This window comes from Echeneis naucrates, chromosome 9, assembly GCF_900963305.1.
Source record: "Echeneis naucrates chromosome 9, fEcheNa1.1, whole genome shotgun sequence".
NCBI classification, from domain to species: Eukaryota; Metazoa; Chordata; class Actinopteri; order Carangiformes; family Echeneidae; genus Echeneis; species Echeneis naucrates.
In genome coordinates, this window is record NC_042519.1 from 14,520,069 (window position 1) to 14,537,451 (window position 17,383).

At 39.9% G+C, this 17,383-nt stretch overlaps 2 protein-coding genes across 2 annotated transcripts; both read right to left on the reverse strand.

Moving 5' to 3' along the window:
- Positions 1-1,026: 1,026 nt before the first annotated feature.
- On the reverse strand, positions 1,027-2,223 carry foxd5 (forkhead box D5). The gene has a single exon (XM_029511406.1). The coding sequence runs from the start codon at positions 2,169-2,171 to the stop codon at positions 1,143-1,145; it is 1,029 nt and encodes a 342-aa protein (XP_029367266.1). The 5' UTR covers positions 2,172-2,223; the 3' UTR covers positions 1,027-1,142.
- A 1,895-nt stretch (positions 2,224-4,118) lies between these two features.
- cbwd (COBW domain containing) lies at positions 4,119-16,742 on the reverse strand. The gene is made up of 16 exons (XM_029510705.1): positions 16,639-16,742; positions 16,089-16,228; positions 15,766-15,852; positions 15,319-15,415; positions 14,882-14,973; positions 12,484-12,543; positions 11,803-11,840; positions 10,438-10,484; positions 9,818-9,904; positions 9,654-9,698; positions 8,911-8,967; positions 6,866-6,917; positions 5,150-5,218; positions 4,993-5,058; positions 4,750-4,876; positions 4,119-4,288 (listed from the first exon to the last, which is right to left on the reverse strand). The coding sequence occupies exons 2-16, from the start codon at positions 16,204-16,206 to the stop codon at positions 4,212-4,214; spliced, it is 1,119 nt and encodes a 372-aa protein (XP_029366565.1). The 5' UTR covers positions 16,207-16,228; positions 16,639-16,742; the 3' UTR covers positions 4,119-4,211.
- Between the last annotated feature and the right edge of the window lie 641 nt (positions 16,743-17,383).

A 17,383-nucleotide genomic window follows, 5' to 3' on the forward strand; every position in this document is an offset into this window, starting at 1 on the left:
CTCTGACTGAGGGGAGAGGGGGATTGTTTCAGGCCCGGTCTGCAACCGGACACTGTCTGTGTCTGAGCCTGCTCTTCACACAGGCACCAGTCACTGTGTGTGTGTGAGGTGTGAGTGTGTGTGTCTGAGAGTGAGTGAATGAGTGTGTGTGTTCGAGAGTGAGTGAGTGTGTGTGTGTGTGTGTGGGGGGGGGGGGGGGGTGAAAAATGGGAGGAAAAAAGGCAAAACACTTGATCAACAAAGTTTTGATTTCCTATCTAAATCTCCTTACATCCTGTTTTCATAGGCCGCGTTTAAAAGCAAAAGGGAATCAAACTTGTGGCATTACAATGACCATCGTGTGAGCTCAAAGCAAAAGGTAGCGCATCACCAGTCCTCACCGGTCAGCCTTTAGTCCGCACCACAATGTGGTCAACACCGCGACCTTGAGGCGGTATGGGAGAACTGATGCCTAAAAAAAATGATGTTTCACCCCACAGCAAATAGATCTCAGGTGATAAACAAACACAGTTATGTTTAATTTCTCAATAGTCTTTTTTTTTTCTTTTTTTTTTTTTTTTTGGGGGGGGGGGGGGGGTTAACAAACAAAAGTACCCAATTTTCGTGTAAAAGCAAAGATGAATAAATTATTAATCTTTTTTCCACAAATCTATTCTATTTTGGTTTTTGTTTTTTTTGTTTTTTTTTAAATCAAGGGGGCTTCTGTACATTTAAATTGAGATGTTATATAATGTCTGAGGAACTGTTGAAACTGGGTTTGAAGTTTTGTGTGTTTTCATCTCATATTATATTAATTAAATTTGACCTTTTTATTGCAAGTGATCAAATAAAGAACTTTAAATAAAATGACATGTGGGCTGCAGTAGAGATTATTCAGATATTTATTCTCACACATTAATCAGTAACAAAACAAAAAACAAAAAACAAAAACACATTCATCCACCAGGGTGTCACAAATATATTATCCTACCGCTCATCTTATGTACAATGATTTTTTATATATATATAAAAAAAAAATACGCCGAATGTCAACAGCACATAAATATCATGCAATTAAAACATTTCTTTAAGAAATGAGCCACAGCACCTTGTCTTCACTGAGCATAGAGCACACAGACACTGGGGAAGTTTTTGGGAAAGTTTCAGCAGCGGGGATAAGAGAGTCTGAGGGGGTCATTGGTTAACTGAGCGGTGCTCAGGAGGCCGGCAGGGCAGAAGGGAGACCCGGGACCCTGCAGGAGCGCCGGAACCAGAGACCCAGCGGGGCCCGACACCAGATGACCGTATCCCAGAGCGCTGACAGGGCCGTGCTGGGGGTTTGGGCTTTGAGGATTGAGGCGGGATGGTTTGCTCATGATGCTGTCGATGCTGAAGGAGCACTTCGCACCCGGGCCTGGCTTCGGCTCAGCTCTCAAGTCCTTCGGTCCTCCGCACTTCCCGTGGCTGTGGAGAGCTTGTGGAGGAAGGGGATAGGAGGAGGGGGGCATCATGATGCCCTCCTGCAGGGGCATGTACCGGATGGGTGCTGCCGGCGGGGGGCTCACCTGGCCCTGCACGCCGTACGGTTGGCCGTACGGCCTGCAGCAGTTCAGATTGGAGTAAAACATTAGTCCGTCTTTGCCAAACTCTGGCTGGTTGCGCTTGAAGCGCTTCCTCCGCCGCAGGAAGCTGCCGTTGTCGAACATGTCCTCTGATGCCGGGTCCAGGGACCAGTAGTTACCTTTGCCCGGGTTCCCGGGCTCCCTGGGGATCTTGATGAAGCAGTCGTTGAGGGAGAGGTTGTGCCTGATGGAGTTCTGCCAGGCGGGGAACTTGTCTCTGTAGTAGGGGAACTTGTTGCTGATGAAGTCGCAGATGCCGCTGAGGGTGAGCTTCTTCAGCGGGCTCTGCAGGATGGCCATGGTGATGAGGGCGATGTAGGAGTAAGGAGGCTTCACCGAGCTGCTCTGGGCTTTCCGGGACAGCGGCGCGTCTGCACAGAAACTGCTCTCACTTTCCCCCGACGAGTCCGGCTCCGAGGAGTCACATTCAGCACCAGATTCTGCCGAGGAGCAATCGTTTGGGTATAAACGCCCGTTGGGAGGCATATCCTCTCCCACTATGTCAATCTCATCCTCTTCTAAAGGCAAGGAGGCGTGCTGGGAAGCTTCACATTCCCCGGAAAGAGTCATGGCCACACGCGGAATGCCCTCAAAAGCAAAAAGTCAACTGTGCCAAAGTGGCGTTGACGGCTGGCCGTGCGTAAAAACCAATGGCACGCGTAAAAGCGTTTACAGCAGCGGTTCCCTCTGACTCCCTGTGAGCCAGCTGTTTGCTGAGGGGATGAGAGCTGGGGCTTTATATGTTGAGAGACTACTGCCCTGCAGGCCAGTCCCATTAACCCCCTGAACCTATCAGAATAGACCCTCACCGCGGGGAGCCACAGGAGGTAAGTACACAGGTATGGAGGGGTAATAAGGGCTATTCCTCAAACGCACGGACGGATAACTTTTTGCCAGGAGGCAATTCGATTAATTGTTCCCCAACATGGCAAACTTTCAATTTGAATGAAAAAAAAAAAAAAGGTTAGAATGACAGCCAACACTGCAAGTTCACCTTTCCCAAATTTAAAAACATAAACAAATCAGCTTTCTTCACAACTCTATCAGCACAATGTGTGAAAAGTGTCGGCTCACCAGTTTGTTTTTTTTTTTGCTCACAAAATAAAGCAGGATTCTCTAAGTATACTGGAAATGAACGCTCTTTTGTTTGTAAGTTATGACTCTATCGCCTTGCTTAATCGTTTGATTTTTTTGACATTTTTTTTTTTTTACAAATCCTGCAGCATGAGCTCTGCAGGGGATGGGATGTTCCTGGGCTTTTTTAACACCAAGCCTGTAACCCATGATAAGAAACCAAGTGTTTCTTTCCCCCCGTGGATCCCCCGCGGGTTCGTTTAGTTTGCCACCTCTGGATGCCCGCGGGTGGCGTGACCATGAAAATGGCCATGGAGGGGGCTTCCCGCAGCCAGCACAGAAAAGAGCCAATAGTCGCCTTAACGTGACCATCAGCATCAGAATCGCAGAGGAAACGGCTGAGCTGCATGGTGCGTTCAAGGGCCACAGGGCTCAGCTTGGCTTTACGACCGGGGATGAATAACCAGAGCCGATCTCAAAGCAAACCGTCTCAGCAGCGGATATGTGCCAAACCGTGCGGATAAAGCATCTCCATTGCAAATTACCAAGTTGGCAGAACTCCACCTATTTCCTCACCTAGCACGGCCTAGTGTGAGAGAAATGGTTCTCACATGACTCTACCAATCAAAGCTTCAAATGCAAGTACCAGAAATAAAGACTGGCTGTAATTTGTCAGCATGTGCAGATGACAGTATTAAAAACAGTAGCAAGCTGAATATATTGAGGTAATTAGTGTCAGATCAAAACAATCCAGGTTTAATGGGACTAAGAAAATATGACGAAGCAATAAACAGCAGTTCTCTGTTAAACATTTTGGGCCAGTATCTATAAATAATTACTCTGCTAGAATATTTACACGTGGTACACAGGTGTTTTAGAGGAGGTTATCACTCTTGTTAACCAAACTGCATTCTAGTTGTCATCTGTTTACTTGATATAGATAAAAAACAAACAAAAAAAAACCCCCTTTGTATTCATGTCATAACATTGAAAGTTAAGATGCACTTTGTTGAGTATCATGGTGAACCTTCCAAATTTCTCCAAGTCATTCTGTTTGCTATCTTCAGATAGAGGAGGTTAAGTTTCCAGATGATTTTGGTACAAAAAAAACAAATTCAGATTTGTTTTGTTTTTTTTTATTTTGAATAATTTAAAAAATACAAGCATAGCAGCTTCTTTAAAAATAAACCTGGCCTCTCTTTTTCGTGGTCTCCTAACGCTAACCCTTTTTTCTTATGTTGAATTGGTTTATGTTCATGAGGTTCTCGGGGGACGAGGCAATTCACAGCATTTAATTCCAGCACTACAGCAACATAAGCCCTCCTCTCTGATTCAACTTGGTTGTGAAGGATTATCATGATTTCAAATCTACCATGTTGATCACTTGACTAACTTTAGGTGTCCTCTGACATACCTCATCTTCATAAAGGAAAGGAACCGATATCTGAAACACAGTCCCAGATTTATTGATGGCCAGAGCCACAACTCCTGCTCCGGAATCAGCAGTTTCTGAAATACAGCAGAGAGACAGGCTTCTCATTCGTTTCTGTCGGCCCTCTGAACAACAGTGGAAATGAACTTTTCCTGCAGAATGGACTTGTCGAGGTTCCTGCCTGAAAAACAGAGGAGTAAGAAGTAGATGTAATTTTGCAGTACAGTTATCAGCACCAAAACTGAATATGGAGCGTGGCTCCATATTCCTGGTTTACATTTTCCCCTGTCCTGCTATGTAGTGATTAAAAAACTAAACTGAACGCTGCATTTTCCAAAATTCATCAAGAAACTCTGTGGAAATGATGAATCCATAAATCAAAGCATTACCAAAACCGTGACTGTGAAATACAGCTGACAACTTCATGCCACTTCTATAAATCTATATCAGAATTATACAACTTCTTAACCTTTAAGCTTAGGAAAAAAAAACTGGCACTTAAATTTCTAAAAATTTGTATGAACTATTTTTAAAAAAACTATTCAAATAAATTTCAGGAAACAGCGAATTGGGTGCCTTCACAGACCCGTTTCTGTAAAGACAAATATGTGAAAGAGGTGTATATGTGTATCTTATCTTCACCTATGAAGACCAGTCTGTTGATCCGCAGGTTCTCCTCCCAAAGCTGCGGAGTCTCATTCAGCTCATACAGCTCGTGGACTCCCTGCAGCATCACTTGGTGGGCGTTACCCGTAAAGGACACTATGCCCTGAAAAACACACAAGTCACGGGTGACACATTAACCCACAGTGCGAAAAGTGTGGAACTGATTAATATAGATGACAAAGCCGCTGTCTGTGTGGTGACTACTGTGCTCTATTGTACCTTTAACCGGATGACGACCATGGGTTGCCCTTCTTTGTTTGTGAATATCTTTTCCCATAGCAGATCCTGAAAAAGTGGAAAACGGGTGTTTACTTTTCAAATATTATCGCTGCTTAGTCATGGCAACAGGGAGGTGAATGATGCTGAGTGTCTGTACCTGAATAAAACCATTCAAGGCATCTTCTGAGAGATCTCCCTCCACTTCAAACGTCACGGTTAAAATACTCTGATGATTCAAAAAAAAAAAAAAAAAAATCCAGAATTTATAGAAGAAATCTGACATGTTTTTTTTTTTTTTTATCACTTTTTGATATCTATTACAAAAAAATTATAATTATTATAATAATAATAACAAAAAAAAAAAAAAAAAAAACACGACGATTAAACTATATAAAGGTACTTTCAAACCAGTGGTGGAATTAGTGCTCAGATTTTTTACTTTTACTATTAGTGAGATTTTGAAGGCAACGCTAATTTGAGAGTTTTTTTTCATACTGTTAGGCAGTTCACTCTTTAGCCCCGCATATTATATACACCAATATTTTGTTTTTGTGTGTACAAGTAGTTATGTGAGAAAAAAAAAATTGGCTGCACTGGAATATAATTATTAAGTGCATAAAATTTATATACTTGAGTATCTCAAATTGTACTTAAATTCAGTAATTGGTTAGACTGCAGCACCGGTTCTAATGTTTTCAGATTTATTTTTTCATCGTCCTGGTTAATATTACTTAAAATACATGTTAGGATAAATTTCTCAGGTTCTGAAATTAGCAAAGTAATAATGACAATTAAACAAAAGAAGTGTTTTTACGCCCCAGCTGATGACTTTGTCAATGACAGTGTCAAAAACCCCAACTCCTGACAACGGCACCTCTGTTTCACCATCTGACCACCCTCGCCCTCTTTCACAGCCCGTGCTCTCGGTACTTCCTTACAGCACTGAAGGAGCACTTTGCAGATATTTGGGGGGTTTGTGTTGAAGTGTTAAAGTTACACACTTCCTTGTCATTTGGTATAACAACAGAAAAACAGCATTCTCATTTACATGAAAAGAGCAACATGGGGAAGAGGTAGGGGGGCTGGGGAGGTTGGGGATTGAGGGACACTGAGCTTCATGCGGGAAAGAGATCCTGGAGAAAACCGAAAACAATACCATTATTTGCCCACACAAACAACCCTCATCTGTCCTCATCCTGTGATAAAAGTTCATGGTTATAAAGCACGACTGAAAACAACATGAGGTCTGATTGTTGAGTCATTTGCTCTTAAGCCTTATAAAGGAAAAATAGTACGAGACGAATCATGAGAAATATTTTTACATAGTTTACATCTTCACAGAAAAGAACTTGACTTAAAGGAAGTTTTGGGCTTTTGCGTATTTTTCTTATAAGACACCACTTTACAGTGTGCCACTTGCTAATCATCTGGTCACGTGGTCTGTATGCTACATTTTATGGCATCTGCATTAAAATTCAACCACTGTAAAGCCATAATATGTAGTCGAGACTCTCGTCAGTCTGGTCAACAAAGCGGGCCCAGTCTCTTGAAGTGTGGTGTGAATGAATGTCTGTGCCGCTGTGCATGACTGAGGCTTCATCTATTTGTAGTGTCACAAGAAAACATCAAAAGCTTCAAGTTGACCTGAACACTAAAAACCAAAGCAGGGAGGGAGTTTTCACTACAGTGTCACAACCTGGGGGAATACAAGGCACAATGTCAGCCTCAGGAGACTGCACCCCCCCACCACCACCCCGCATTTCTTTGGAGGAAATGATGTGTTGAGATAAATTAGCAAACAAAACAAGGAAAACTGGAAGAGACTCAGTACTGTGAGTGAACAAGTATGAAACATTTCAGACGCAAACAATACCTTGTCCAAATGAGGCCTTGCGGGTCCCACAAGCTGGATCTTCTCTGCAAGACTTTTAGAGGAGAGCCGTGTATAAAAAGCACAGCACATGTTAATGTAAGTTTAACAGAAGCGATGAAATGTTTTGCGTTTTCAAGTATCGTAAATGCAGTGTTTGTAATGTGATGATGGACTGACCACAGCTAAAACCTGACTTTTTATCTCTTTTTTTTCCTGGGGTTAATGCACAGCTTGAATTATTCAAACCTAGAGAAACAAAATAACAGTTGAATAAAGAAGGAAACACAATTTTAAACTGCCATTTAGGTTGTTTCTAGATGAAATATTTTTTGTGATTGTGATACAAATTCCAGTTGAATCCTTTTTTGTGGTTTTCATCTTCGCTATTAAACTTCGTTCAAATGTAGTCTACTGCCTCTTGTGAAAAGTAATATTTTACTAATCAGTGAGGCTCTCCTCATCAAATACTTCATCTGAAGAACAGCGTTCAAACAGTTGGGCTTTTCTCCCGTCTATCCACATCCTCTGTTTTTTCTGTCTTACAGAAGAGTGGGCTATATTGCTTTTTCTTTGATCTCACGTTATAACATAAAGTGTCCTGTATCAGTACTTAATCACACAACTCTGAATGGCCTTGTGAAAACTTTAGAGATGGCAATTAAATCCTACAAAAACACCCACCACCGCCTCCTGACAAACTACGGCCCTTGTTCTCCCCAGCAGACCTCACAAGGAGGCTAAATGTTGTGTCCAGCAGCTTGAGCCCTGCGTGCTGTTAGTACCACACAGGCAGAGCGGCAGGGGGGCGCTTCAAACAGCCAGCATGGGACTGAGTGGAGGAGGGGCCCGGATTCTAAAAGGCAGGGGAAAAGAGCTATCTGTTGGGATGTGGGGGACTCCTCAGGAACCAATGGACACACACAGCTCTAATCCTCTGCAGCTGGTCTCAGAGACACTGACACAGGGCATGTAAGAGAGCTTTAACGCCGCGGCCCGTTTCATTCACATGAAGGGATGAACAGAGACTCTATTCATGAGAAAGACATTCTACAGGGGATACAATATGATGACCACCCTGTGGTGTAACACGGGGCGCTCAATAAAAGAGTCTGTTAATTAGAGGGGAACGCGGTGGGCAACAGTATCAGAGACTGCTGGGTACACAGCTCTCACAGACCAGCAACAAAAGCCATCAATACAGTGCAAAAGGTTTTTTGATCTTTGGCTGAGAGTTTTAAAACAGACCATTGCAGGGACAGATCACTGGCACGCTCACTATTATCAGCAGATGTTGGCTTTTTCTGTGTTTCCACTTATACGCAACAAATTAGACTGCAGACACACGTTCAGTAAGATATCGTTGAATTTATCCAAGAATTGTCATCGTCATTAATACGTTTGTCCACCAGGAAAATACTGACCAGCTCATTTTCCCCTTTCCTGTCTAATCTTTATTCTTTATTTTTATCTTCACATTCCTTCTTGTGAAAATATTAATGTTTTGTGTATGATGAAGACACGTTCATATTAAGAAAAGCATCCTTTAAAGGATTTAAAACTCCTGAATGTTAGTGTTTTTATTGATATTATAATGACTTGAATTTTTATCTCGACTTAAATCAGTAATTTTTTTAAGGGCAATGCAGGCTGTGCTAAGAGTGGCTGATGCTACTTTTTGGGATTTCCTAGTTTATTTTTTATACCTGCAAAAAAACTACAAAGGGAGGAGGGAACAATCTCTATTTTACAATAAGACAAATACATAAAATCTATATTTTTAAAAGAGACATGTTACCATTACTTAAATGTGAAGTATAGAGTATAGGTATAAGACAAGCTAATTTTATACAATTAATACTACTAATACTATTATTGTTCCAATAATAAAATAAGCAAATTATTTTAGGAATCATTTAATAAGCCAATCAATGCTAGTGAGACCAATATCAGCAGATAAAATGTTGGATGATGTTCAAAATCCAAATTTTTTTCAGGATGGATATAGTTTATGTTCATGAGACTTAAATGGGACAAAACCAACTCACTTGGCTCCATCCTTACTGTCAAAGGAATGCAGATCCAGGACTTCAGAGAGATCCACCCTATGGAACAAGATCAGGGCAATTGTAATAAAATTTTGATTTTAATTACATTTTTTCCAAATTCGAATTTTAGCCACGTTATCATGGGAAATAAATCAGTGTGAAATCTCAGCATTTGGCTGAAACCGACCGGCCAAGTGACCTGACCCAAGCAAAAAAGTTGAGAAAATGTTTTTCTGATTAACCTCTCGCTGCACAGTGTCTTTCATCTGTTCAGCCTGGTCTGAACTCAGTAGGGGTAGGGGGCGGGAGGGCAAAGCAGATTTAAAACATACCAAAACATTTGATACACACTGCCTGTCTCAGCCAGATGCTACTCGTGCCCAACAACACACAAAAACGCGAATATACACACATACATATTTGCACGTGTGCACACTGCCGCATGCAACCATGTCAGCTTGAACAACTTGAACCCGGGTCAAAGAGCAAAGACTTGTGGGTAAATGGACACCATTGAAGGTTTGGTGTTTACTCAGGGTGCAGCAGTATGTGTACATATACATATGTGAGTATTTCAAGGGTGAGGTTACTCCTGAACTGCTTCATCTTTGATCCAAAGATCTGAGGAGGAGCAGCATGTTTCGTTCATCTGTTACACAAACAGGGAAAACGGCCAAAGACAGGCTACGACAAAATAATTCAGTTTTTGTTCAGAAGAGGAAAAAAAAAAAAAAAAATCTTACCGTGACCTCTGGCTTTCCAGAATCTTGACAAGACCATTTATTGATCTGAAGTAAAAGGAAAAAAATCTGATTGTTGATTTACAGCTGGATAACAAAAACACAAATTAAAAATGAGTACAACAGTGGAGGAAATGGTAAACAATAGAAGGCATAAAATTATTGACCTGACCGCGTCTCTGACTCTGTTTAGTTCCTCCTCATTCACCAGGTCTGTCTTGTTGATAATGGTCAAGTCAGCCAGAGCAATCTGTCTGAAAAAAAATAATACAATGTGCTGTTTGACAATTAAACACACTCCTCAAAATTTGTGCAAATTTTAACCACAAAATTAAAATCTGTGTAAAGAAAGGAAAAAAAAAACAAAAAAAAAACCCATACATAGTTTTAGTCTGGCTGGTTTTTATTATTTGCTCATTTTGATTCTTCATTCTCTACGTTTGTTTTTTTGTGCGTGTGATCATGGGTGGCAGTGAGCAACACATGCCAAACTCAAATGGGAGCTGAGTGCCGTTTGGTTAAGAGGTGAAAACACAAACACAGACAAAGAATGCAAAGGGTTGTGCAATTGGTTCTTCTCCAGTGTATCTGCTCAACATAAACAGCATACAGGAGACGAACGGAGAGACGCCCAGGGAGACAGACGGGCAGGTGGCAAGAGCACAATCAACTGAGCCGTTTGTTTAGACTTTGATGAACTGCTAAAAATTGGAAATTATTCCTTATTTTGCTTTCTTTCAAATGAGATAGCCACTGGCATCGAGCACAAAACCTCCCTTAAACACACCTGACGGCTTCATTGATGAGTCCGTCTGCTTTTTCCTCTGTTAGTTGCTGCAGAAAATAAGAGACAGTGGACACAGGTTGCATTTTTAAACAATAAGAAATACAAAACTGCTCACGCTGACTGTATACATTTCCAGAGTAAAGCCATTCCCTGAATAAAATTCAATTTTGCCAATGGTTTGCCACAGCCATCACAAGATGTGACAGAAAAATTGATAAAAGAAATGCCTGTATTTCATCATTTTGTGATCCAAGTGACTTTCTCAAACCACAGGAGACCCTTCTTCATTTTGTTTGTGCCCCTGTTCTTTCACTGGGGAGATACAGCAATTTCCCAAACTGTTTAATATCTAATAACATACAGAGCGGGAGGTGTTAATCTGGATCTTGACCCCCGAGTGCGAATCTGACATGAATCTGTCACTACCTGGATGAAAACAGCTTTAACTCAGAGGGAATAAAGGGCACAAACATATTAAATAAAAACACAATTGATTTGCAGATTGTTGCTTTTCACTCAACGATCTCTGTATCAAGAGACAAAGGCCTTTTTGGAGGGTGTGAGACCTGGAGGCCCGGAGTTAAACCGAAACTTCCCAGATGGATGGATATTTCACGAGACAGGTGAGGAGAGAGGCAGGTGAGTGGATGTGACAGTACTATTAAAGCGTTCACATCTCCAATATCAATTACTCCTTCACTATGAGTTACCCTCTCCTTTCTGTCATGATCTCATTCATCCCTCCTCTCTCCACTCAGAGAACAGAGCGACACCTTGGCCATGAAATGCGTCAGCTCACTGTGCATGACACCCTGGAATTAGAGCCCATTATCTAGGTGTCACTTGGCCTGTTCTTTTTAAATACCACAGGGAGGGCAGGATGTGTGCGAGTGTGAGTCACCATTCACCTGGAGTATACAAACAGTATCAGGTTAAAGTAATTTCAAACTAAATGTATTTTTCTGTTGGTGGTCATTAATACGGGCAACAATATCAGTATTATTGGTTTGCAACTTTAATTTAACAATTTCTTAGAAATCATTAGGCATATATAATGACTGAAAGCTGAAAGCTTCACATCAATAGATTTCTGCAAATTGTTTATCATAACTGATTGACAACTCAAAGATTCTCGATTTACTAACAAAGACCAGGAAATGCAGGAAAATTTTAAATTTGAGAAGACAGACGTGCAAATGTTGAACATTTTTGTTTTATTTTATAAATCACTTGAGGAATTACTCAACTATCCAGATTACTGTCACTGAATTTTCTGTTCATTCACAATTTTACTTGTCAAATATAATTGCTAAAATACTAGACATGACTCAGCCCTTTAAAACCAAAAAGCCATTTTCCACATACCTGCAATCCATATTTGGCATCAATGACAGTGACAATGCCTTGAATGAACAAATTATACAAGTGATTAGGGGTGAAAGAGGTTACGACAGTACCACAGCTTGTGCACATTGTGTTCTGAACTGTTGCCTTTTGGTCTTGGCACCACTTTCTCAGCTTTCAAGCACACTTTTGGTCTACTAGCTTGCCCCAACAGAGCAGACAGCTGAGTATTTCGTGTGAGGACATGGTGAAGACACCATTCATGCAAACACACACCAGTAAAACAAAGCAACTCTTAGAGAGAGAGGAGAAAAAAAACATAATTTAGGCAAGTCAACAAAAAAAAAAAAGTACTGGCGCCATTAGTGACACAAAATACAATATAATAAATAATAATAATGACAATAATAAAATATATATCTCCCTCGTAAAAACACCTTTGGAGTTCCTCTCAAATCTCATTGTAATGTAAATTACAATGACGATAAAGGTGATTCTTATTCAGATTCAGAAAAAAATATATGGCAATGAAGAGAATGACTATTTTAAGATACAAAAATAAAGGAATGCTTGAATGTCTAAGAATGAAACTAAATTTCTGACCTTGTTTAATATTTCCCCCACTAAATTGTTTTACATATTGCCCCGACTGAATTTAGAGCACTGAGGGCAAAGAGTCCTGTGTCACTGCACATATCTTACCATCCAAATAGATGTCACTGCCGAGCTCTGAATCAACCCAGAACATGGAGGCCACAGCTCCTACCGAAAGATATGAATTGTTATGTTAGATATAAATGGGTGATAATGTAAAGTACAAAAAAAAATAATAATAATAATGTAAAAATTAATAATTAGTGTCAATCGGACAAGAGTTATCTGAGGCTTTTTATTACATTTGATTAACTTCTGCAAAAGAGACATAGGACGTTAAAAATAGAGCTGCAAAAGGGAAATTTTAATGCAGACAGCTTTCATAAATGTTTAATTTAAAATAGGATTGTTAATGTAAAACAGACTTACCATTAATACGATAAAGATGAAATTATAACATATTTCAAAATTCATGGGCTGTCACTTACTGAATCATATAACCACTAAGCTTAAATTCTTAATTCTTTCAGTACAACTCAGGTTGTACTGACATGATTTCATGCTCCCTTTGTTGCCACCGAAGTCTTAGATCATGTCAGATCATCTTATTTTTCAATTGACCAATTAATCATTTAGCCTATAAAGCGTATGGAACAGTAAAAAAAAGAAAACACAATCCTCCACTTACCAAATTACTTTTTTTTTTAAATTTCCAATACTTTAAATTGACTAATATAAAACTAAGAGAAGCTGCAAACCATCACACTTTAGATGCTGAAACAAGCACATTAATTTAAGACACATTGCATTAATCGATAAACATAATTACATTAAGTTATTATTAAATAAGTCGATTTATTCCAAATTGATAAATCAATGTAACCTTCACATTTAAGTTTAAGTATTTGCCTTTAAAGTTAGCCCTGCAGCACTTTCAGAAACCTTGGATGCTTTTGGCATCTGTTGAGCAGATAAAACCAAAAGCTTTCAATTGTTTATGTCCTTATGGTACATTTGGTTTAGATTCTATTTTCCTCTGCACATGGTTATTACAAGACCCTATGTTGCCATGCCAGCCACAGCTTGTTCACATAATGCAGTTTTGTCAAACTGCCAAGCGAGAATAAGAAAGCATTGTAAATATTTGATGGGCACATAATGAAAACACAATTTTAGAGTGGCATGTTTCACATAACTCATTCAACCTCTTCCTGAATGGAAGGGGAGAGTCTCCTGGGAGCCGTTCTGACTGACAGCGCTGCCGGAACCAATGACAGACCTGTCCGAGTGGATAACAAGGCTGTCTCAGCCAATGACAGCGCAGAGATGCGAAGATGGCTCCAAGTCTGAGCAGGCTCTGTTGGGTCTGTCTGTGAGTCAAAGTGGGGTATGTCTGGCCATGCCACCACCTCCTGACACCTGTCACTTAGCGGCACGGCCGTGTCACAACAGCACTCGCCTTTTAATAGCCTAATATTGATTTCCTGATTCAAACCTACGAGTTTAACAGACGAGTAGGATTTTATTTTGGCTGCCTTGATGGAAATAGGCTCCTGTCACAGCCTCTCATGTCTGGCCCTGAGTGTTAGAAAATATTTCAGTGCTGTTGTAGAGAAATCTGCAGGGGTTAAACCATTATCTAGACACAAAATGAGACAAAGGGATTTGGGGCTTTGCTTAATATGTAGGTCTCAATATTGTGGCAGGAATGCCAATTAAGAGCAAAATAAAAGGCAGGATATTTTAAGTAGCAACAGTAATTTACTTGATGGTATTATTAATAATATAACATGGCGTACAGCTCCTGGTCTGCCAGAGATATCAACACATACAAATTGAGTAAATTATCTAAATCTAGTTCTTTAAATCACCATTTGGTATCAATATTGATATCCGGTGACTCCAAGAATAATTATGTAAAAGAATAAGATATTATCAGAGATTAATAAAAGTGATATGGACACTAAATCCCATCTCTCCAAAGCCTTTAAGGCGACCATAAGGGACTGGTGGTGGAACCAACTTTAACGGTCTGTGCAGATATCAACAAGATTAATTGTCACCACTATCCCGTTAATATCATCCATTTACAGAAGTAGGTCAGTCACTTTATGTGATCTCTCATATGACCTAATATGAGATGTACAGCTCTGTTGAGAACTTGTTGAATATGGTCTGACCCTATTTTGCTACTCCGCAGCAGTGTTAGTATACCACTGTTCTGCCGTTTAAGAGTCAGACACAGACAAGAACCCAGTTTTTCACTTGTGCAGTTGAGAAATAAAAGCTGTCAAGAAGAGACAGGAAGCAAGGACAGTCACCTTACGAAGGACAATGTGAATTTGGTTTGCTTTGTGTATGTGGACTGAAAAAAATCAAATCACCTCACTGTATTTTATTGTCACACTTTCTGGTATAGCAGAGAAAGTGTGACACATTAATAGGTTTTGATAGGAGGCAGATAACTGTACAATTGTTGGCTGGACTGGAAAATTCATGTGTGTACCTGGATCAGCAAGTCCTGTGGTTTCTAAGAGGATGTAGTCAAACTTTCCTTTCTTCTCCATCAGATTCTCAATGGCTTTAAAACCATTGTCCCTGAAGAAAATTAATAAAGCAGCCACAAATTATTAAAAATGCAGATGATATGCAAAATTAATTCAAAAGATGTGCATTATTCATGTCGTACCTTAGTACAAAAAGTAATAAAATGCTAAATTGTGTTATGTTTAAAGCTCAAATGAATCCCGGACAAACATTATTCCTATGAACATAAAACTTTGGTATCTACAGAACGGCCTCAACACAGCAGTTCATACATGTATGAATATGTAGATGCATTACATTTTATAATTTAAACCTTATGGCCTGATTTGCAACAAAGTAACATAACATCTTAAAAGAAATATTTAGTTCTATTTCATTTAAATTTCATTTTTGTACTTGACAGAGCAGCAGAGGCAGCCATTTCTCAGTTCCAGCCATTCTTCATACAACTCTCCGGCTTGGCTCACAGCGAGGGACTTCTCCAGGGCGCTGCCTGCATTAGGAGCAGATAGAGGCACTGTGAGAAACTCAACTGATTTTTAGCTGTTGGTAGATGCTGATGTCTGAAGAAAAACTGTGGAAACCATCACATTAAAAAAAATGGTTTAGATTTACTAAAGTTTCAATTCAAAGTGGAGCTCAGTTTAGATTCGCTTATGTAAATACAATGCATGGTGACAAACACGTGCGCTCTTGGTTCATTGCAAAGCTTTACTCTGCTGCTCTCTTGTGGTACTATGTGGAACACAACAGGCAGCCTGGAAATGCACCGGTGTTGAGTTTGGTTCATCTTTTGACCTGTTAACCTGCATGCATTAATTTGGAATGACATTCTGAACATACCTTCTCCAAATTCATTTAGTATGACAGCAATCCTCTTGTGGTGTTGTTCTGTCAGTATGTAGTTCAGGAGTGTCGTCTTCCCAGCCCCTACAAACAAAGCAGTAAAAAAAAAAAAAAAAAAAAAAGACAGAGAAATGCTTAAACAAATTGGTCAGTAGTCCTGTAATCAATACAAACAGTTTCTCCAAAAACTCTTGCAGCCTTTAATCACTCAGAGTGAACAATACCCCAGCACAGCTAGAGAATGAAATGCCCGAACATATGAGATTATAATCCTGTCAGAAAGATTATTAAAGCTGTGATTAACACAGATAGTCTCTCACCAAGGTAGCCTGTGATGATGGTGACTGGTATCTGCCTGGCAGGAGGAGCAGGCTGGGCAGCAATGGGCACCAACTCTGGGCAGTCGTCGTCCTCCTCCTCCATCACCACGCCATCCATACCAGAAGTAATGTGTTTTTATCTACAAGAGCACAAGATGCATCCGATGTGATGAATTAATGTAGACACCGATTGTAATCAGTCAAGGAAGAAATCGTCTGATTAAGTAAATGAACTAAACTTAACCTATTTGTAGAAACGCCCAAACATCAGTCACCGTGAATTCACTACATTAAACCAACTATCGGATTTAATCATGCTGGTGCTTATTTTCTAATCAAAAAAGGACGATGGCAGCCTGATAAACATTTTCCTTTATAATTTACACCTGTACAGAAACCAAAAATGCCATCCCTGCAGCATTAGCTTCAGATTAGCTTTCAGCGTGTGAGCAGACTATGAATTTGACCTGCTCAAAAACAAACACTAAGAAAAACTAGCTTCACTAACTCCACCAAGTTTACTGATTGGCGAAAGCCAAAAAGAAATTACCTGCTTGTTCTTCTTTGATGTGCCGATTATTTTATTTTTTTTTTCTTCCCCCAAATATTTCAGCCCTTTCACAGAGTTGACGTTACGGCTTGACAGCGTGCTGCACTAAACAGTTTCCGCTGAAATCGCGAGCAGCGACAATAGTTCCGCTTACATTCCCGGTCACCCGGATTATACTTATACTATATTTAACTTAACCGATGTAAATACATTAGTTACAACTTTTTTTGTTTTGTTTGTTTTTGTTTTCTTCAAACCAGAGACAGTTTCTAATTTAACTTGGTGTGATGGCCAGCGTAAACCACAGGAGGGCGGAAGCATCCATTTAATAGCACGTCCTTTTTTAATAAAGTAAAATAAATCATATCCAGGATATTGCATTTATATTACTGGGTCACATTAAACTTCCTTTTATAAATAAAAATCTTAAACCTGCCATGTGAATTTTCTAAAGCTGTACAGGAAAGGATATAGACCATGATTCTCTGAATGTGAACACTGAAATCTTGATATAAAACGTCATGTTCAACTTGAGATGTCAACAACAGCAAATAGTTTTAGTGTTATTTTTGGTTCCTTTCTTTTCTACATATAGCTAGTAAAAGGAATGGAATGGGTTTCACGACTATTCCACCGAAATTGGTGAGCATAATTATATATATTTTTTTGTAGTGTGGTTCACAGGAAAAACGGTAACCCCACCCCAGGACATGACTCTGTCTGGTGGAGTACACAGAGATCAGGA

Coding starts and splice junctions, on each gene's coding strand:
- cbwd (XM_029510705.1), bottom strand. CDS start 16,206: ATGGATGGCGTGGTGATGGAGGAGGAGGACGACGACTGCCCAGAGTTG. Junction 9,905..10,437: donor CTCATCAATGAAGCCGTCAG/GTGTGTTTAAGG, acceptor ATTTTTTTTCAG/ACAGATTGCTCTGGCTGACT. Junction 4,877..4,992: donor TGGTCGTCATCCGGTTAAAG/GTACAATAGAGC, acceptor TGTGTTTTTCAG/GGCATAGTGTCCTTTACGGG.
- foxd5 (XM_029511406.1), bottom strand. CDS start 2,171: ATGACTCTTTCCGGGGAATGTGAAGCTTCCCAGCACGCCTCCTTGCCT.